General features: G+C 37.3%; 3 protein-coding genes across 4 annotated transcripts; 2 read left to right on the top strand and 1 right to left on the bottom strand.

Moving 5' to 3' along the window:
- Nucleotides 1–1,251: 1,251 nt before the first annotated feature.
- LOC104215900 (extensin-1-like) lies at nucleotides 1,252–2,543 on the top strand. The gene has a single exon (XM_009765866.2). The coding sequence runs from the start codon at nucleotides 1,281–1,283 to the stop codon at nucleotides 2,337–2,339; it is 1,059 nt and encodes a 352-aa protein (XP_009764168.1). The 5' UTR covers nucleotides 1,252–1,280; the 3' UTR covers nucleotides 2,340–2,543.
- An 813-nt stretch (nucleotides 2,544–3,356) lies between these two features.
- On the bottom strand, nucleotides 3,357–21,787 carry LOC104219923 (CBL-interacting protein kinase 2-like). Of its 2 annotated transcripts, XR_011407503.1 has the most exons (3): nucleotides 21,650–21,787; nucleotides 18,854–20,558; nucleotides 3,357–3,908 (listed from the first exon to the last, which is right to left on the bottom strand). XR_011407503.1 is itself a non-coding variant. In XM_070174248.1 (2 exons), the coding sequence occupies exon 2, from the start codon at nucleotides 20,235–20,237 to the stop codon at nucleotides 18,942–18,944; it is 1,296 nt and encodes a 431-aa protein (XP_070030349.1). In that variant the 5' UTR covers nucleotides 20,238–20,558; nucleotides 21,650–21,787; the 3' UTR covers nucleotides 18,690–18,941. The 2 variants fall into 2 exon arrangements, 1 of the variants encoding a protein (XP_070030349.1); XM_070174248.1 differs by lacking the exon at nucleotides 3,357–3,908 and having other exon boundaries at nucleotides 18,690–20,558.
- LOC104215835 (extensin-1-like) lies at nucleotides 8,799–9,995 on the top strand. Its single transcript, XM_009765781.2, has one exon. It carries the CDS (start codon nucleotides 8,862–8,864, stop codon nucleotides 9,786–9,788), a length of 927 nt encoding a protein of 308 aa, XP_009764083.1. The 5' UTR covers nucleotides 8,799–8,861; the 3' UTR covers nucleotides 9,789–9,995.
- Nucleotides 21,788–22,805: the final 1,018 nt, after the last annotated feature.

Below are 22,805 nucleotides of genomic sequence, written 5' to 3'. Positions count from 1 at the left end.
TGGTGGAGAAGATGATGATTTTGATAATTTTTATAGACAACATGAAGATATTCCAAGCCCAGGTGTAGGCAACTGAAGTGAAATATATATATATATATATATATATATATATAATACCTATCTCAGCTTCTTGAAAATGCACTATACTCTATGTGCATTTACAAAATTTTGCTTTTTACTAAGCTTAAAGTCATGACTGCATAGAAATTGTACTTAATGCTCATCTTATTTTATATTTCTGCCACCATATTGATATTGTGTATGGTAAGTTGAGAATTTGAAAATGAATTGGTTCTTTTGTTTTGGTTTTCCACCAGTCTCCGCTACCCGCATTGGGGCCTTATTAAATTCGGATTCGCGCCCGAAAGTCTCATATTGAGGGGTAAAGTGCTCCCTAACAAAGGCGATTCCATACTCAGTTCTCGAACTCGAGAACTCTGATTAAGGATAATACAGTACTTACCGCTCCACCACAACTCTTATTGTTGTCGAAAAAATTCGGTTGGATTGGTCTGACCAAGAAAGGCATGGGGTTGGTACTGGATATTCCCAGAGTCGGGACTTTATGTAGGTTTTGCTTCACATGTTATAATTTAAGCTTTTTCAGATTATATTCGTACATATCATTAGATTTCATAGTTAAAAATATAAAGTTTTGATCTAGAAAAAATCTTAAGCTGCCCTTAGGAAAAGGTTTATTTCTTTATACATTTCACTTAACCCCTTAAAAGACTTGATCTCAAATGTGTAATAATATTCTTTTGCTTTTCCCCTCTTTTCTTGTTGGGCAAAATACAAAATTGTCCAGTCGGCCAAAACTAATTGTATTCGTTAGCAAGAAAGTGTATAAAATATGTATATAATATACATATATACAAATAAATATAGTATATTTTATCAGTATTATTTTTTGGAGTGATATATATATATATATATATATATATATATATATATATATATTTTAGTGGTTAGCCATAACTGTGTGATATGTCACAACATTTACAAATATTAGTATATAGTCAATTAACTTAAAGAGATGCTTGTCAAGGGACTTATCTATTTTGCCAAATTTGGTCATGAAGAGAATGCCTTCCACTCAGCAATTGAACAAGTCCTTATTTGGACTTTTCTATTAACTTAGTGGGCAGCCATAAAGCCATTAGACAAATATGTAAAAGAGTTGTCATGTTGCTATATAAAAACAAAGGTCCTTAACTATACAACACAAGTCTTAGTTCTTCCCTTCCCTTCTCCAATTATAGTTGGTTTGCAAAATCAAAATGACAACTTCTGGGATATTGGGACAATGGCCCCTACTTGCATTTACTTTGGCAATTTGCTTAGTAGCAACTACTGTTGTTGCTGATTACTCTTATGGCTACACTTCTCCCTCGCCCTCTAAGTACTACAAATCACCATCGCCGTCAAAGTACCATGCCCATGTAACGGTCTCTTACAGACATTATCCTTCACACTATTACAAGTCGTCTTCGCCATCAAAGTACCATAGCCATTCACCAAACGTTTACAAATCACCTCTACCTTTGAAGCATGAATATTACAAAGCACCAAAACCAACAAAATATTACAAATCGCCTCTACCTTTGAAGCACGATTACTACAAAGCACCAAAACCTACAAAATATTACAAATCACCTCTACCTTTGAAGCATGATTACTACAAAGCACCAAAACCAACAAAATATTACAAATCTCCTGCTCCTTCAAAGTACAACTACAAGTCACCGTCGCCGACTAAGTATTACAAGTCACCTACTCCTTCAAAGCACTACTACTATAAGTCACCATCACCAGCAAAATATTACAAATCACCTGCTCCATCGAAATACAACAAGCCAGTACCACCAACAAAATATTATAAGTCACCAGTTTACTACAAGTCTCCACCACCACCAGCTTATTATGAGAAATCGCCTTCTTATTACAAGTCACCTCCACCCCCTCCAAAATACTATGAACATTTACCCTCCTATTACAAATCTCCCCCACCTCCACCAAAATACTACGAGCAGTCATCGTCTTCTTACAAATCTCCCCCACCTCCACCAAAATATTACGAGCAGTCACCTTCATACAAGTCTCCACCTCCACCACCAAAATACTACGAGCAAATACCTCCAACTTACAGTGCACCACCTCTACCAAAAATCTCTGAACAATTACCATCATATTATAATTCACCACCACCACCATCGACAAACTACAATAAGCAAACTTCTACCTATGCATCAACTCCCCCACTTGAAAAGTACGATCAATCTCCCACCTACAGTTCACCTCCACCTCCATTACCGTCACCTCCACCAACCTACTACTAATTAATATTCAAGTCATTCGCCTCCAAAATAGCTATCATTTCCTTGCTTTCAACTTCTTAGCAAACACTTGTTTGGAGCGTCTCCCATTATTGTTCTACCTCAGTCCTAAACTACATGTATGCTTACAGAAATGATCATCTTTCATTGGTGTTATTTTACAATTTGTATTTGATATCTAATTAAGATTATTGAGAGCTATATTGATTCGGCTCATTGTATTAAGCTCTTTTTGAATTTAATCTCTTGAGAATTCTACTTTGCTTCTTATATATTCTTTGATAAGAATGGACCTTGGACCTAACTCAACCCCAAAAGCTAGCTTATGAGGTGAGAATTACCCAAGCCATATAAGGAGACCAAGGACCTCAAATCCCTCCGATGTGGGGCAACTCAACATTCTTTACTTCTTTGTCTAATACTGTTTGTCTCAATAAAGTTACTTCTTTCACCGGCCTACCAAAAAACATCCCGCAATAATGGGCATGGAGACAATTTTCGAAATCCAATCAAACTAATCTACACTCTAATGAAATCAATATAACAGTAATAAGACAATTAAAGAGTGGATGATATCAACTTGAAATGTCATACATAATATAATAAAGAAAAAGAACAAATATGCTGGCAGAGGACCCTACTCGAAATAAGTTTTAAATGTTTTTCCTTACGGGAAGTTTCGGATTAGAACTTGTTTTGATAGCCTTTCAGAGGAGTGAAACATCAGGCAGAAGGGATATACAGTTCTAGCCAGCCTTATCTTGCAGGTGATGTCGACGTCGAGTCTTGCAGGTGACATCGACGTTGAGTTGATGGCAGAAGTGAGCCACTCGGTGGTGCAGTACATAGTGGGTTTAATAGGTCACACACAAACAAATGGCTCTGAAACAAATAAAAAGGTGCAACAATCTATACCCGGACTGAAAAATTGTTGAAATTTTAATTTGGCTCTACCATAACCATAAGCATGCATAAATTAAGGAGATGTATGAAAAAAATATCAAATAGCGAAGAAATGCATTAATTTCAAAAAAGAAATATTGCAATACTCATTTTACTTAATTGGAAATACAAGTTGCTAAATGTTTCTCTAATCCCTTTGGACAACATTTGGTTGAAGATGAAAATACATTATTCAAAATTGAAGTTGAAAAATAATTACGTTTGTTTTGTAAGCACAGCTTTCCTCTGGATCTTATATATGCGTTAAAAAATCTACTAGATATTTAAAAATAGGCCAAATACATCGACAACCCCTTAAAGTTGTCCGTACTTTTCACTTAGACACTTTATCTTAGGTCCGTTCCATTTGAATATTTCAACCAAGTCTTTACTGTGTCATTTAGACACAATATGCTGGCATGGCAAGGTAAGTGTTTCTCACATTTTCCAAGTGGTGAAATCATTTCAAAAAACAAACTCCACATACTTCTTGTCGGAAAATGTACAGCTTCTGCGGGGAAATTTTCCGACCATCTTCTTAGCCCAATTTTTTTTAGACTTGTTCACACCAATATAAGTATATCCTTCTTTAGATCTGGGCACACCATCACCACCTTTAAACCTGGCCACCTGTGAAAAAATAAAGTAAAGTGATTTTTTGAAAAAATATAGAATTCTCTAGAATGTCCTAGTGAAGTATCCTTGATATTTAGTAGACATATCTAGATGTTCTAGAATGTTGTGGGAAGATAAGGTTATATATTAGAGACATCTAGATATTCTAGAGTATTATGGAAAGATAAGGTTCACTAGATTTTTCTTGTACATGTTCTAGAATATTATCTAGAACCATCCTTAGAGAAGTATAAATAGGGGTGGTCTTAGGCATTTGTAAGCAAGCCAAAATCAAGAAAGCCTTCTTTCCTAAATAAGTTCTCCTATCTAAAATCTCTCTTCTCTTTTCAAGCTTCCTCTTCTTTAGTTGAATCCTCCAATCTTGATTAACGATCTTGGGCTAGCAGAAGGTCTCCGAATAATACTCTTCTTCTGCTATTCTTTACATGGTATCAGAGCCATAAGTCGGCTTCTGGATTTCAAGGTCGGGTTAGTGGTTGATTCAACTGGTTTCTCTAAATGGATTTGGGTGGTCGTGCTAATGGACTGGAGATGGAATTATTGAACCAGTCCAACTACAAGGTATGGAAGAGTTGTATGGAGTCATACCTTGTAGGTGAGGATTTGTGGGAAGTTGTCAATGAGAGCAACACAAGTCCTCTTGCTGACGCACCGAAAAATAGCAATGCACGTAAGAAGTGGAAGCAGATTAATGCTAAGACGGAGTTTGTCCTAAAGAGGTCCATCTCTCCTAATTTATTTGATCATATTATAAGGTGTAAATCAGCTCATGAAATATGGAGGACCTTCGATCGGCTGTTCAACAAGAAGGATGAAGCTCGGCTACAGATTTTGGAGAATGAGTTAGCTAACACCACTCAAGGTAATCTCTCGATCGCTGAGTATTTTTTGAAGGTTAAAAATCTGTGTTCTGAATTTTCTCTATTGAATCCGGACGAGGCTATCTCTGAAGCACGAATAAGAAGAATTATTATTCGTGGCTTAAAGCCAGAATACATTCCCTTTGTTACTTCGATTCAAGGATGGGTTCAACAACCATCTTTGGAAGAATTTGAGAATTTTCTATCGTCACAAGAGCTATTAGCCAAACAGATGGTTGATGTATCTATCAAAGAAGGGGAAGGAAATGTTCTAGTTGTCGATAAGAGGAACTTTAAAGGGAAATCAAGAGATAGCATGCACTTTCAATCCTCAAGTGGTTCGAGCTCGCCAGGAAAGAAGGGGGAGTCTTCCAGCAACGGTAAAAAGCCTTTAAAATATTACCGTTGTGGAAAAGTCGGGCACATAAAAAGATATTGTCGAGCCAAAGAGTGCAATATAGCTCAAATCAAGAAAGTTGTTGAAGAAGAAGAAAAAGAAGAAGACTGGGGAAAGTGCTTCACAGCAGAGACTCGAGCAATAAATGCCATGGCTTCCATAAATTTTGAAAGAAACTGGATTGTGGATTTAGGATGTGGGCACCATCTCACTAGAGATCAATCCAAATTCTCCACCTTTCGCGAATACAACGGCCATGATGTCATTGTTACAGCAGATAATACAGTAAGGTACTGTTGTGATCAACGAGAAGCAAAAAGGCACTATCACCCTCAACAGTGTCTTTCACATTCCAGGTATGAAGAAAAATCTATTTTCAGTTGCAAATGCTGGAAACTATTTGCTATTTAGCCCACGTGATGTGAAGTTCCTCGAAATATCAAGGTACTCAAGACAGATATCGTTCACTCAGGTAAGAGAGTTAACGATTTATATGTCTTATCTGCCTCTAATTCATATATTGAGAAGATGAGTAGCAATAATAATACACATCTTTGGCATGCTAGACTTGGACATCTAAGCATGGATAATTTAAATGCCATGGTAAAGTTGAATCTAGTAAAAGGTTTGCCTAACTTAAGAAATTTTGATGGAGGATAGGTTTGTGAAGGATGTCAATATGGAAAGGCACATCGTCTTCCATTTGACAGATCCTTATCAAGGTGCAATGCCCCACTAGAACTTATTCACAGTGACTTGATGGGGCCAACGAGAACTCCTTCATTTTCAAGCTACTCTTATATGCTAATTTTCATTGATGATTTTACTAGATTCACTTAAATTTATTTTGTGAAGCACAAGTCAGAAGTTTTCAGTAAGTTTGTGGAGTTCAAAGAAACTGTTAAAGGTGAACTAGATTCCAGAATAAGGCGGCTACGAACTGATAATGGCGGTGAGTTTATATCAGATAAGTTTCTTTCCTTTTGTCGTCAGCATGCCATTAAAAGAGATCTGACATGCACTGATACGCCACAACAAAATGGAGTGGCTGAAAGGAAGATCCTACACTTAACTGAGACATGTAAGAGTTGGCTTCATGCCAAGAATTTTACTAAAGCCTTGTGGGCTGAAGGTATGAAATGTGCAGTGTACGTGATTAACAAGATGCCGCTTTCTCAAAATAATATGAAGTTTCCCTATGAATTAATGTTTGGAGAAAAGCCTAGCGTGAAGCACCTCAGGGTTTTTGGTTCTATTTGTTATGTTCACATTTCGGATTCTCAACGGAGCAAGTTAGATGCCAAGGCAAGGAAATGCATCTTTGTCGGATATGATGAAAGGAAAAAGGGATGAAAGTGCATGGATCGTAAAACTCATCTCTTTGTTGTTTCAAGGGATGTCATATTCGACGAAGTCTCTTTGTATTATGGAGTTGCGCAAGAAGGGGCAGGTTATAAACCCATGAACCCTGAAACATCAAATCTGCCTAACACAAGTACTTCTTTAGATAATACAGTTGTTGAGGAGCTAAGAGAAAGTGGGAGCCCGAGAACTCAACTACATGAAACTCAACAAGAAGATGATTCATGTGGTTCAGGAAGACCAAAACGAACTATTGTCAAGCCAGCTCGTTTCAGAGATGAAAATTTCGTCAGCACATACTCATGTTCTTTTGCAAGACCAATTGAAGAACCTTCAGTATTTGGGGAAGCAAGACGAGCCAGAAATATAGTGCTGAGATCTTCACCAAGACACGTCTTAAAGAATCGGTTGAGTTCTTCCGCGACAAGTGTGAGATAGCTTCCAAAAAATCACTTTAAGGGGGAGTGTGAGAAAAATAAAGTAAGTGATTTTTTGGAAAAATATAGAATTCTCTAGAATGTCCTAGTGAAGTATCCTTGATATTTAGTAGACATATCTAGATGTTCTAGAATGTTGTGGGAAGATAAGATTATATATTAGAGACATCTAGATATTCTAGAGTATTATGGAAAGATAAGGTTCACTAGATTTTTCTTGTACATGTTCTAGAATATTATCTAAAACCATCCTTAAAGAAGTATAAATAGGGGTGGTCTTAGGCATTTGTAAGCAAGCCAAAATCAAGAAAGTCTTCTTTCCTAAATAAGTTCTCTTATCTAAAATCTCTCTTCTCTTTTCAAGCTTCCTCTTCTTTAGTTGAATCCTCCAATCTTGGGCTAGCAGAAGGTCTCCGAATAATACTCTTCTTCTACTATTCTTTACACCACCATCATAAAGTTCTCATTTTTCCTCTCATTTTGAAGATCTAGTTGGCCGCTGCAATTCTGGTCATAAAAGTAGCAACGTCCCTACCTGCCTACCTCATCTTCACTATTATCTTCCACCATGGATGGCACAAACAAGAACTGTGACAAGAGCCCTCTCATTTTCACTCGTCCGGCGGAATTTTATTTTTTCCGATGAAGTTTCATTTTTTTCTCAACAGTTAAATGTTACTTGAATCAGAACCGGCTAGATTCAGGCTGATCTGGCCGGAAATAACAAGTTTTTGGCAACCCTTTTGCATTGGTGTCTTTTTCTCCTCGTTTTTTCTTTTTATTTTTGTCTATAAGTTATAGATCTAAAGGACTAAAAACATATGGTGAAACTCCACCATTTTTTAATCCGGTCGGAATTTTATTTCCGGCAACTTTGTGGTTTGGTTGGATATTCGTTTTTTCGGCAACCTTCATGCTTATGTTCGTTGATTTTTATGATTGAGTCCCATCTTTGGTACATTTAGATTGGGTTTGATTTCACTATCCTCAACTATTGCATTATATTCTGTTTGTTTGCCAATGATTTTATTGGTCGTTTGATGCTGCATTTTGAAGGGGAAAAAAATGACCAAGGGTCATTGGGGAAGATGACAGACGGGTGGGGTTAAGGTAAAATACACGTGTCTTTGTCTTATTCGTCAATCTAGCATGTGAATTACACGTTCCTTTTGTGTTTGGCGGCCTAAGAATTTTGTGTTCAAATGACATATTTGACTTGTGCTTGGAGTTTTCAAATGGAACAGACTTAAGATAGAGTGTCTAAGTGAAAAGTTTGGACAACATAAGGAGTTGTCGATGTATTTGGCCTTAAAAATATTTAGCTTTAACATGAGTGAGCTTACCGGTGGAAGCGAAACAGTACCCTAGCCTTTTTGATCCTTTATTATGGATATCAAAACAAGGGATTACTTCGCTCCTGTTTAACCAAAACAACAACAAGAACTCTTCAAATCCAAAAAAGTTAGGATCGGTTATATGAATCCTCACTGATCATGCCACTATCTGTATTGTGAAGATACATATTAGATTGACTAATTTTAAGCTAACAACTTCCCTCAATCCGGACCAGCAATATGAGCTTGCTTACATAGGCACAGTTTACTTTTCAACGAAAGTTAGGAAAGAGAAAAAGGCACGAACATCTTCTTTCTTGACAAAGGATAAAATCAAACTTTGTGGTCTACCATAACTTTGTGTATACAACTCACAAATTAGCAAATGATTAATTATTTGGACTTTTGTATTAACTTAGTGGGCAGCCATAAAGCCATTACACAAATATGTAAGAGGTTGTCATGTTGCTATATAAAAGCAAAGGTCCTTAACTATACAACACAAGTCTTTAGTTCTTACCTTCCCTTGTCCAATTATAGTTGCCTGCAAAATCAAAATGAGAAGCTTTGGAAATATGGGGCAATGGCCCCTACTCGCATTTGCTTTGGCAATTTGCTTAGTAGCAACTACTGTTGTTGCTGATTACTCTTATGACTACACTTCTCCCTCACCCTCTAAGTACTACAAATCACCTTCGCCGTCAAAGTACCATGCCCAGGTAACGGTCTCTTACAAACATTATCCTTCACACTATTACAAGTCGCCTTCGCCATCAAAGTACCATAGCCATTCACCAAACGTCTACAAATCACCTCTACCTTTGAAGCATGATTATTACAATGCACCAAAACCTACAAAATATTACAAATCACCGCTACCTTTGAAGCATGATTACTACAAAGCACCAAAACTAACAAAATATTACAAATCGCCTGCTCCTTCAAAGCACAACTACAAGTCACCATCACCGATTAAGTATTACAAGTCACCTGCTCCTTCAAAGTACTATTACTACAAGTCACCATCACCAACAAAATATTACAAATCACCCGCTCCATCGAAATACAACAAGCCACAAACACCAACAAAATATTATAAGTCACCTATTTACTACAAGTCTCCACCACCACCAAAGTATTACGAGGAATCATCTTCTTATTACAAGTCACCTCCACCCCCACCGAAATACTACGAGCAGTCATCGTCCTCTTACAAATCTCCCCCGTCTCCACCAAAATATTACGAGCAGTCACCTTCATACAAGTCTCCACCTCCACCACCAAAATACTACGAGCAAATACCTACAACTTACAGTGCACCACCTCTACCAAAAATCGATGAACAATTAACATCATATTACAATTCACCACCACCACTATCGACAAACTACAATAAGCAAACTCCTACCTATGCCTCACCTCCCCCACCTGAAAAGTACGAGCAATCTTCCCCCTACAGTTCACCTCCACCAACCTACTACTAATATTCAAGTCATTCGCCTCCAAAATAGCTATCATTTCCTTACTTTCAACTTCTTAGCATACTCTTGTTTGGAGCGTCTCCCATCATTGTTCTACCTCATTCCTAAAGTACATGTATTATTTATTATATTTTATGTTTTGCATTTGATGTCTAATTAAGATCATTGAGATCTATATTGATTCGGCTCATTGTATTAAGAACTTTTTGAATTAATCTCTTCAGAATTCTACTTTGCTTCTTATATATTGTCTACTTCTTTGTCTGATATTGATTGTCTCTATAAACTTAATTCTTTCACCGGCCTACCAAACAAAAACATGTTAACATGTCAACACATTCCATTACGAAAACAAAGAGACATCATGTTAACATGTCCTTTTTCCTTTTGGAGCACACTACTTTGGGAATTTTGCACGTCATAGGGGCGAATCTAGTTCTTTTGACTCTATATTCATTCAAATCCAGTATTTTCAACCCAAAGTATAAATTTTTTATGTGAAACCTCACAAACATTTCAACAACTATAAAATCTGAACCCATTATTTTTGAATATACAATGAATTCATTCAATACAAAAAATCTTAAAGGTCGAATCCGTCAAGTTAATTTTGAATCCGTAATGATGTGCACGTGATTTTTCTTTTTCTTTTTGATGCTAGACTGCATTTCATTTCATTATATGGAAAATTTCTGGTTGACTTCAGGGACGGATGTAGTGTGTTACCAACGTTTTCAATTGAATCAATAACTTCCGACGCGGAGTAAAAATTTATATGTAAAAGTTCATTAAAATTGCTAAAATAGTATATAGATGAACCCACAAATTTTAAAATATAATGGGTTCAATGCTCAAAATCCTTAAAATTAAACTCATAGAACTTAAATCCTAGATTCGCTTCTGGTTGACTTGTCGCATTGCCAATTTAATGGCGAGATGGATAGTTCAGTTTTTCAAAGAAGAAAATAGGAAAGACGAGAAAAAGGATAAATTTAAGTTAGAATCTATGGCTCGTGTAACAAGAAGGCGATTATGAGTCTCCACCATAAGGCGATTCACCTTAAGGCGATTTCATTGAAAAAGGATAAATTTATGTTAGAAGTCTCCACCACCACCAGCTTATTATGAGAAATCACCTTCTTATTACAAGTCACCTCCACCCGTTCCAAAATACTATGAACATTCACCTTCCTATTATAAGTCGCCTCCACCCCCATCGAAATATTACGAGCAGTCACCATTTCTTACAAATTTCCCCCACCTCCACCAAAGTATTATGAACAACCATATTCATACAAGTCTCCACCTCCACCACCAAAGTACTATGAGCAATCACCAACTTACTATAAATCACTTCCTCCACCATACTACAAATCTCCTCCACCCCCACCCAAATACGTCAAGCAATTACCTACTACTTACAATGCACCACCTCTACCAAAAATTGATGAACAATTACCATCCTACTACAAATCACCACCAATAACAACAACAAGCTACTACAAGCAAACTCCCACCTACGCATCACCTCCCCCGCCGGTAAAGTACGAGCAGTCTCCCACCTACAGTTCACCTCCACCACCAGCCTACTAGTAATTGATATTAAAGCCATTCTCCTCTATAATTTCCATCATCTCCTTGGCTTTTAACATCTTTGCATCTCCATTTATTTTTCTACCTTGTTCCTAAGTTGTATGTATGGCTTTAAAATGATCAGATCTAAGTGGTGTGTTTTATTTTATTGTATAAGTTGTTTTGATATCGAAGATCCTTGTGATCTTCATTGATTTACCTCATTGTATCAATTTTTTTAATGTAATTCCTTGAGAATTCTACTTCGCTTCATACATTACATCCTCATACTTATGCTCCTACTTTCCTTCCAGTACTACACCATTCTTGATGGCTCCAACAATTGTCATCTTCTTGTTTCGTCGTCCTCTATATGGTTTTTGGACTAGTGATTTGTTCGCTCGATGAGTGACTATATTTATCATGTCAAAGTTGACATTTTGAACATCCTTCAAACAGCCAAACTAATTCATCAACAAAAGCAAGGATTGAACTATAGTAGTATGATGTCTTAACTAGTAGAATGAAGTATTCCTGCTTATTGTTCAGTTAAAAGGATAAAGTCAAGATACCTTAAGACCATCACTTTACCTAGACGTAATAGAAGATAGCACTTCACAATTAATCAATAGAAACCTAAACTTATTGCAGGTAATCCAAGTTACACTGATTGAATCCCTTACCAAAAAAGTTGCTCCGATTTAGGGCTGGCAAATGGGCGAGTCGGGTCAGATATGGGACTGGTCGAAAGCGGGTAATGAAAAAACAAATAAATAATATGACCCAACCTATATTTAATACGGATAAAAAACGGGATAACTGGCAGATGACTTCTTGAATATGATCACTTTTGGGAGAATTTCTAGTCTCCCAAACTTGAGAAACCCCCAATTTGAGTCTTTACAAATGTAAAAGTTAAACTCATTAGTTATCCATTTTCTAAATGGATAATATGGTTCTTATCGATATTTGACCCGTTTTTAAAAATTTCATTATCCAACTCATTTTTTAGTGGATAATATAGATAGTTAACTGCTTTCTTTTAACCATTTTGCCACCACTACTCTAATTGAATAAAGATAAGGTTTTTCTAATCACAACCTAAAGGTCTGTTAGGGCTCAATTGTACTAAGAAAATCACAAAATAATAAGTAAGATAAAGTACCAGTTGCTACAGAAAGGGGCATTCAGATGTGCACCAGATACTTTATTTGTGAGTTAAGCGATAAGCTAAGTTGCTCGACTCGGTTGCGGGTATCCGATACGGGCATGGATCTGAGTGTCGGATTCGGCAAAATCTAAATTTTAAGATTCGGGGGTGCAGATCCAGGTTGGACACGGGAGCAGGGATTCGGCTAAGAAAATTCAAAATTATAAAAAAAAAATAGAACTATAAATATTTTATAAATTTTGAGAGATATTTTGTGAAAAACTTATATGAATATTGTAGAATTGAATTCTTGGTTTTTCTGAAACACTAGGCAACAAATATGAGACAAAAAAAACTATAATGTAAAAGGTATGTCATTTCTCATGTCTTAAATCTATTTTATTTTTAATTTTGACAAATCAAAATCTCAATTTTTCCTTCAAATTTGTCGATGAACTCGGGTCAAAGTATCCGAAGTTAGTTGACCGAATCCGGGATGTATCCCGTGTTGAAGTTTGCAATGCCAAAGTCCCACATTGGTTGGGAGTTAAGTTTGGGGGGGATTTTTCCCCTATAAAAGAAGGCCTAATGTTTAGGATTGAAATACACCTCTCATTTGCCTTCTCATCTGTTTAAGGCATTTGTATCTTCTCTCTTTAGTATTATTTCACTTGTATTTTTGGAGTGAAATAAAATATTGGTTGTGTCCGAGGAGTAGGCAAAATTAGCCGAACCTCGTAAATTCTGGTGTTCCCTTTATTGTTGTTTTATTGTCTTATTTATTATTTGGTGGCTGTCATAATTTTTGGTATAGTAGTTGTGACTTATTCACACTATATACATTTGGCTTCCGCAACAATTGGTATCAGAGCCAAGGTACTGTCTAAGTATGCTCTGTGGTTGCAGCATAGTCTGATCTTCCACATCAGAAAAGATTTATCTTGGTAACTGAGTCAAGGTTCTGTCTGAGTATGCTCTGTAGTTGCAGCTTAGTCTGATCTTCTACATCAGAAAGGAAATAATCTTGATTTGTGTCGTCAGCTATTAAATAATATTTGTGTCAAATATGGGGGACAATAAACAAGAAGAATCTACATCAAGTGTCAACAATACGTCATCATTGGCATCTTCGCTTATGACAAGAATTGTGTCAAATGCGAAATTTGCGGTAGAAATTTTTGACGGGTCCGGACATTTTGGGATGTGGCAAGGCGAGGTTCTAGATGTCCTTTTTCAACAAGGGCTAGATCTGGCCATTGAAGAAAAGAAACCAGATGTTATTGGAGAAGAAGATTGGAGAATTATCAACCGTGTTGCTTGCGGTACCATTCGATCCTACCTTGCTAGAGAGCAGAAATATCCATACACAAAGGAAACTTCTGCAAGTAAATTATGGAAAGCACTGGAGGATAAATTTTTGAAGAAAAACAGTCAAAATAAATTGTACATGAAGAAGAGACTGTTTCACTTCACCTATGTTCCTGGTACCACGATGAATGAACATATCACCAGTTTCAATAAGTTGGTCACAGATTTGCAAAATATGGATACAACTTATGATGATGGTGACTTGGCCTTAATGTTGTTGGCGTCACTTCCTGATGAGTACGAGCACCTTGAAACTACTCTACTCCATGGAAATGACGAAATTTCTCTCAGAGAAGTTTGTTCAGCTTTGTACAGCTATGAACAAAGAAAGCGAGAAAAACAGAAGGGCGGAGAAGGAGAAGCACTGTTTGTGAGGGGTCGTCCTCAAAATCAAACGAGGACAAAGAAGGGAAGATCCAAGTCAAGATCCAGACCCAGTAAAGATGAATGTGCCTTTTGTCGAGAAAAAGGGCACTGGAAGAAAGACTGTCCGAAGTTGAAGAATAAGGCCAAACATAACAATGGAAAGGCTATTATGGATTCAAATGTAGCTGATTGTGATGATTCAGACTTCTCATTAGTTACAACAGAGTCATCAACATCATCAGACATATGGTTGATGGACTCGGCTTGTAGCTATCATATGTGTCCCAACAGGGACTGGTTCATGGAATTTCAAGAAGGAGAATATGGAGTCATCCACACAGCGGATAACAGCCCTCTTACCTCATATGGCATTGGTTCAATACGATTAAGGAACCATGATGGAATGATCAGAACATTGATAGATGTTCGATATGTACCGGATTTGAAGAAGAATCTCATCTCTGTGGGAGCCCTAGAATCAAAAGGGTTCAAAATCATTGCAGAAAATGGAGTGATGAGAGTATGCTCCGGTGCACTAGTGGTAATGAAGGCTAATCGGAAGAATAATAATATGTACCGCTATCGTGGCAGTACAGTTATTGGGACAGCGACAGTAACATCCAGTGACGACAAAGAGGCAGAAGCAACCAAGCTATGGCACATGCGCTTGGGACATGCTGGAGGAAAATCCTTGAAAACTCTATCAGATCAAGGATTGTTAAAAGGAGTAAAGGCTTGCAACTTGGAGTTTTGTGAGCATTGTGTTAAAGGGAAACAGACAAGGGTTAAATTTGGTACAGCGATCCATAATACTAAAGGCATTTTGGATTATGTACACTCTGATGTTTGGGGTCCTTCCAAAACACCTTCATTGGGTGGGAAGCACTATTTTGTAACCTTTGTTGATGATTTTTCTCGAAGAGTGTGGGTGTATACAATGAAAAACAAAGATGAAGTGCTGAGAATTTTTCTCAAATGGAAGACGATGGTGGAGAATCAAACAGGCAGGAGGATCAAGTGTATTCGCACAGACAATGGAGGTGAATACAAAAATGATCATTTCAATAAGGTCTGTGAAAATGATGGCATCGTCCGACACTTCACTGTTAGACATACACCACAACAGAATGGAGTGGCAGAACGTATGAACCGGACCTTGCTGGAGAAGGTACGGTGTATGTTGTCCAATGCTGGCTTGGGCAAAGAATTTTGGGCTGAGGCAATTACATATGCATGCCACCTCATTAATCGTCTACCATCTGCTGCTATTGATGGCAAAACACCATTTGAAAAATGGTACGGAAAACCTGCTGTAGATTATAACTCTTTGCACGTGTTTGGCTCAACTGCATATTATCATGTGACGGAGTCAAAATTGGATCCAAGGGCAAAGAAGGCTATTTTTATGGGAATTACTTCTGGAGTCAAAGGATATCGCTTATGGTGCCCTATGACAAAGAAAGTAATATTCAGCAGAGATGTTACCTTTGATGAATTTGCTATGGTAAATAAGGTAACAGAAGATACCAAACAAAATGAAGGTGCTTCTAAGCAGGTGGAGTTTGAGGGAAAATTTATTTTTCCTACACAAGAAGCAGAGGAGGAAACAAATGAAGATTACCCTCTGGAAGGAGAGCCAGTAGAGGAGATTCCAACTCAGGAATCTCAACAACAACTTGAATCAATAGCAACCAGCAGGCCAAAAAGAACAATAACGAAACCTGTTCGTCTCATAGAGACGGTTGCTTGTGCAACCTCAATTGTAGCTGATGATGTTCCTACTACTTATAAAGACGCTGTTCAAAGTTCAGAAGAAGATAAGTGGAGGATTGCCATGAATGATGAGATACAGTCCCTTCATCAGAATCATACATGGAGATTGGCCAATCTCCCGAAGGGAAAGAAAGCAATTGGGTGCAAATGGGTATTTGCAAAGAAGGAAGGATTTCCTAACCAAGTAGATGTTCGCTACAAAGCAAGATTGGTGGCCAAAGGATATGCTCAAAAGGAGGGAATTGATTACAATGAAGTGTTTTCTCCAGTTGTAAAACATTCCTCCATTAGAATTATGTTGGCTTTGGTAGCACAATTGGATTTGGAACTAGTTCAGATGGATGTAAAAACTGCGTTTTTACATGGAAACTTGGAGGAGGAAATCTACATGACTCAGCCAGAAGGATTCAAAGTTGCTGGAAAAGAAAATATGGTGTGCAAACTTGAAAAATCGTTGTACGGATTGAAACAATCTTCTAGACAATGGTACAAGCGATTTGACGAGTTTATGTTGCGGCAAGGGTACAAGAGAAGCAAATACGATCATTGTGTGTATTTGCACAAGCTTAAAGATGGTTCCTTTGTATATCTTCTCCTATATGTTGATGATATGTTGATAGCTTCCAAGAATTCGGAAGAAATTGATAAGTTGAAGATTCAACTGAAGAAGGAGTTCGAGATGAAGGATTTGGGTGAGGCAAAGAAAATTCTTGGCATGGAGATAATTAGAGATAGACGTTCAAAGAAACTCTGTTTATCTCAAAAGGAATATTTGAAGAGAGTACTTCAACGTTTTGGCATAGATGACAAGACTAAGCCAGTTAGTACTCCACTTGCTTCCCATTTTAAGCTAAGTACTACTATGTCGCCAATGGATGAAGCTGAACGAGAGTATATGTCAAAGGTACCATACGCAAATGCTGTTGGTAGCTTGATGTATGCAATGGTTTGCACAAGGCCTGACATTTCACAAGCTGTTGGAGTTATTAGCAGATATATGCACAATCCAGGGAAGGAGCATTGGCAAGCTGTGAAGTGGATTCTACGGTATATTCATAATACTGTAGATGTCGGGTTAGTTTTTGAGCAGGAAGACAATCAGTCTGTAGTTGGATATTGTGACTCAGATTTTGCGGGTGATATGGACAAACGAAGATCAACTACTGGTTATGTGTTTACTTTTGCAAAGGCACCAGTTAGTTGGAAGTCTACTTTGCAGTCAACAGTTGCTTTGTCTACAACAGAGGCAGAGTACATGGCTATTACAGATGCTGTGAAAGAGGCAATTTGGCTTCAAGGATTGCTAAAGGAGCTTGGTGTTGAACAAAAAGGTATCACAATTTTTTGTGATAGTCAAAGTGCTATTCAATTAGCGAAGAACCAAGTTTATCATGCAAGGACGAAGCACATTGATGTTCGGTATCATTTCGTACGAGAAATCATAGAAGAAGGTGGAGTCACGGTGAAGAAAATTCATACTACAGAGAATCCTGCTGATATGCTGACAAAGGTGGTGACTGCGGTCAAGTTTCAACATTGTTTGGATTTGATCAACATTGTTGAACACTGAAGATTGAAGATGAAGACACAACCAAAATTTGTTATTGAGAGAGAATTGAAAATGTGGAATTTTGCCAAGGTGGAGATTTGTTGAAGTTTGGCAAAATGCCAAAGTCCCACATTGGTTGGGAGTTAAGTTTGGGGGGATTTTTCCCCTATAAAAGAAGGCCTAATGTTTAGGATTGAAATACACCTCTCATTTGCCTTCTCATCTGTTTAAGGCATTTGTATCTTCTCTCTTTAGTATTATTTCACTTGTATTTTTGGAGTGAAATAAAATATTGGTTGTGTCCGAGGAGTAGGCAAAATTAGCCGAACCTCGTAAATTCTGGTGTTCCCTTTATTGTTGTTTTATTGTCTTATTTATTATTTGGTGGCTGTCATAATTTTTGGTATAGTAGTTGTGACTTATTCACACTATATACATTTGGCTTCCGCAACATCCCGCACCCGTCCTATGTCGAGACAGGTGCTGCTCCAAAAACGAAGAGTCTGCGCAACTTAGGCGATAAGGGATTTGGGCAATGTTCCTAAATACTTTTAGGGTTCAATGAGCCATGCCACAAGATGTGAAAGTCTTTCCCTATGTCGGCAAGGACAAAAAGTTGGGAGTAGTACTAAGCTGATATGGAGGACTATCCCTTTATGTGTCAACAACAACAAACCCAGTAGTTACCCACAAGTGGGGTCTGGGGAGGGTAAGATGTACGCAGCCTTAACCCTACCCCGGAAGGGCAGAGAAACTGTTTCCGATAGACCCTCGGCTAGAGAATCCCTTTATGTGTCATGTGGAATATTTGTCTTGAATGAAATAAAAGATGTTTTGAAGGAGAGAAGCGACGTGTATCTTTTGTTAAGTATAGGTGTTCACAGAGTGTTTGTTTGGTGTACGGAACAGGTAGTTGGAGAGGTGATAAGAGCCAAATCACCATATTTCCGAACAAAAGACACATTTCAAGGTCAAGCTTCATGAGTACGACCATTATGATACTTCCCTGTGGTTATCATCAACTTTGGCATTGACTGGAAATACTTGTGCTACTATTCCTAAATTTCATGAAGAGTGCAATAGAAGCCAGAAAAATGTAGATCACTCATGAATTACAGCAGTAAAAGAAGAGCAAAAGAACTTGAAAAAATTAATGAGATAAGTTGTCTATAATATGCTTAGACAAGTGCCTAAAACAAGCTGATACATAGTAAAATTGACAATTAGGACAAAAAAACAAACAGACAAGTACTACTGTAAAAACTGATTACTAAAGTGAAAATGACTTACAGAGTGAATATCAGGACATCAGAAGTTCTTTTTAGTGTCTCTACTAACTATTAGTTGGCTGCTCGCCTTGCCAAGACCAAACAATTTCCTAGAGAGCAGGTCTTATAACTTGTCTCAGCATCTTTTGGTACTCCACCTTATCACCATATGACCTTTTCAGCTCAACCAAGTGGAAGGACGGTGTAATTTCAAAAATTTCCACATCAATGGACAGAGTCCCATATCTAGCCACATTCAATCCCTCTAATCTTATAAATCCAGCTTCTTTTATTATTGTTTCCAGTTTTAGGTTCCGGCCGACTTCCTCAATTTTGGACAAGATAGCAGATGCAGGCTTCACTGAAATGAATTGCAGTTCCTCCTTCTGATCCTTTCTTATGAATAAACCAGATAAGTCAAATCCACTTGAAAGAGCGATTATATCAAATGCATTTAGATTTGCAGGTTTTGGAAACTCTAATTTTGATGCAGAGGGAGAGATACTGTTATGCGTACACGCATCGACATTAGCATTGGCATCTAAGCTAAAGTTTTCCTTCTCTTCTAATTTGATTCCTGCATTTCTTGAAGCCAACCCTTTTTTAAACCAGGAGTTTTCCTTTATTTTGGCTATTGAAATCCTTGTATGAGGGTTCGGATCAAGGATCTTCGAAATTAATTTCCGCACTTCTAGTGGGAACCAATTTGGGCATTTGAACTCCGCCTTCTTTATCTTCGTATACATCTCCATAAGATTTGAATCGTGGAATGGAAGATAACCAGCCAACAAGACAAATAAGATCACACCACAAGACCAGATGTCAGCTTTGGCGCCGTCATATCCTTTTCTGCTAATCACCTCAGGTGCAACATAAGCCGGGGTTCCACATGTTGTGTGGAGTAAGCCATCCTGCCTCTTAGACTCGGTCAACGCACTCAATCCGAAGTCTGATACCTTAAGATTTCCATTCTCGTCCAGCAACACATTTTCTGGTTTCAGATCACGGTGATAAACATCTCGGCTGTGGCAACACTCAACAGCACTAATCAATTGTTGAAAGTACTTCCTAGCTACATTTTCCTTGAGCCTCCCCTTTGTCAATTTTTTGAAAAGCTCACCACCTTTGGCATGTTCAATCACTAAGTAAATCTTAGATTTAGTTGCCATAACCTCGTATAGCTGTAGAACATTTGGGTGTTCGACCAGTGCCATAACAGATATCTCTCTCTTAGTCTGTTCGATCAGTCCGGCCTTGAGAACCTTCTCTTTGTCAATTACCTTGATGGCTACACTCTGTCCCGTTTCAAGATTCCTTCCATAATAAACCTTAGCAAAATTTCCTTGACCTAATAATCTCCCCAACTCATATTTTTGCATCAATACATTTCCCTTCTTCTCCTCCATTTGAACCGACAATCCTAATAACAACTACAAGTAACTTTCTCCTGCTGTAATGATGCTCGTTTATAACAGGCAGGAGGCCTTGTTACGGAGCTCAACCGTCTCCGACAAGACTGTGCTTCAGCATGACGAGATGTATAAGGGTTGTTGCTTCATTGTGCATCTGGCACGAGAAGTTAAGTGTGCCGTGAGCTGCATATTTGAGATCATGAAGGACGAGGAAGACTAACAATAATGCACACGGAAATTTAGTAGTCTCCAAAAGATAATCGCTGCTGTATAACCCCATCCTTCTGCATCCCAATTATTTTGCTTCAACAAGCACTGATCATCAATAAGTAAAAGAGAGAGAGTCAGGAACTTCCAATGCAAGCTCAGCAATTATTTCCTCAAACACAAGCAAAAATCTATGACTATGAAAACTGAGGTGTGAATTTAAAGTAGTATCCGTTGTATTAGGATCAGGGCAAAATCAAAAGAAAATTACATCAAGATGAATATCGCTTTTTTACTTATGACAATCTCTGCTTCAGTGGCGGAGTGAGGAAATTCTACAAGAGAATTGAAAAAATACTACAATGTTACACTTCGGATTTGCGCCTGTGATACACCAATTTTTTAACCCCCTTTACCACTATAATAAAAAAACTTTTTATGTCAAGGGATAAAACATTTTATACATACTAAAAAAACTCGTTTTTCTCTACTTGTGTAGTATAATTTTTCAACAAAGGGGATTCAAATGAATCCTTACTCCTACCTAGCTCCGTCCTTCTCTGCCTAAAGAATACAACTGCAATTAAAAAGGTCATTCCAAATTTAAGATTTCTTCATTAGAAACTATAATTTTCAAACTAAAGGGCATCTTGTTCCAGCACATTGGACAAATTTATCTCATCAAGTCCAATATCTAGCTAGAAAAGGAAGGGATTCACAAGCCATGGGCGGAGCTAGGGGACGGAAGGGGTTCATCCAAATCCTCTTCGCCAGAATAGCATATTGTGTATATAAGGCCAATTTTTTTTCTACATATATATTCCACTGATGTTTGCATCAGGGCTGCGTAAATCACACCCTTGTGTGCGGCGCTTTCCTGGACCCTGCGTGATCGCGGATGTTTTGTGCACCGGGCTGCCCTTTTATATATTAGGTGTTGAATCTCCTTAACTTTTTCAAGTATTTTTTTTTTAATTTCCTCGGTAAAAATTCTGCCTCTCTTGCTAGAAAATTCAAGAATACATATTTAGGTAGAAAAACATCATATGTCAACCAAAAAAAAAGGGGCAAAATGGGTTTAACAAACATCATATATATGCAAAATGGACGAAAACTAAAATGCAAAATTACCCAAAAACACAAACAAACAAACAAAAAGAGATAAAGGAAACTAAAAGGGATTGAAGAAAGAATAATACCTTGTTGGGGATTAAAGAACTTCGGACGGATCCGAAGTCGAGAGAGACAAGAAAAGCTCTTCGTAAAGATTGAGATTGTGAAATCTGTTTTGTTTTGAAAAAACAAGACACTTTTAAATACAAAGGTTGTTTGGTAGGAATTGGCCGTTAGGTTTGATAGAAATTTTGTGCAAGTGAAAATTAGGTAAAGCTTCTGCAATCGGCCAAAAGAGACCAAATATGTGACACGTGGTAGGTATCTCGGGAAAGGGGGAGAATTTTCTATTAGGAATCAAGAGCATCTAATAGTTTATTCCTTGGGACTACTCTAGAATAATGTTTTTCGTTTTTGTTTTGATACACTCTTTGATTGGATCCAATTTATATGGTTGTGATCTTGTCTTCTAGTAGCAAGTGCACATATAACCATTTTAGGGATATTTTTTAAGAGTTATTCAGTATTTATTTTGCCTTAAAATTTTAAATTAAAAATTTTAACTTCAGAATAATTCAAAACATTTTTATTCTGAAAAATTGAAATTCAGGACTGACTAATTTTTAATAGTAGCCCCTTAAAGTGGCTATCTGGTGTCATTTCTACAATATTCCATACAGATTTCTAATAAAAATTTTAAGAATCAAATGTTTAAAACTATTTACATTTTTCACTTGATTCGGTCTTGTTACGTTCAAATTGAACTTTTAAACATCACTTCTATATTTTCTTCCATTACTAGTTGCTAGTAATATGGTATACATGTTAAATTAATATTTTAAGTTTTGTATCTAACCAACGGATGTGATATAAAATGAATTTAAGGTCATATTTTTTAAGGTAAGAGGTGTCATATAATTAGGTGATCGTGAATTCAAACCACATAAATAGCATGCATCTAGAAAGAGATAGCAATATTGTCCAAATATGGTACAGGTAGATTTCTCTATAACAACCTCCAAGGCGTATTTAGGGGGCGGGAGGGTGTTCATCTGAACCCCCTTCGACAAAAAATTACATTGTGTATATATGGCAAAATTTATTTAGTTTTCCCCTTAACACAAGCCAAAAGCATAGCGTATTGGTCAAGGGGGTTCAAAACCTTTGAGAGGTCACTGGTTCAATTCCTCACTAGCCATAATCTCTTTTAATTTTTTAACTTTTTCCTTGTTTGAACTGTGA

Source organism: Nicotiana sylvestris, chromosome 5, assembly GCF_000393655.2.
Source record: "Nicotiana sylvestris chromosome 5, ASM39365v2, whole genome shotgun sequence".
Taxonomy (NCBI): domain Eukaryota; kingdom Viridiplantae; phylum Streptophyta; class Magnoliopsida; order Solanales; family Solanaceae; genus Nicotiana; species Nicotiana sylvestris.
This window is presented reverse-complemented; position numbering and strand designations above follow the sequence as displayed.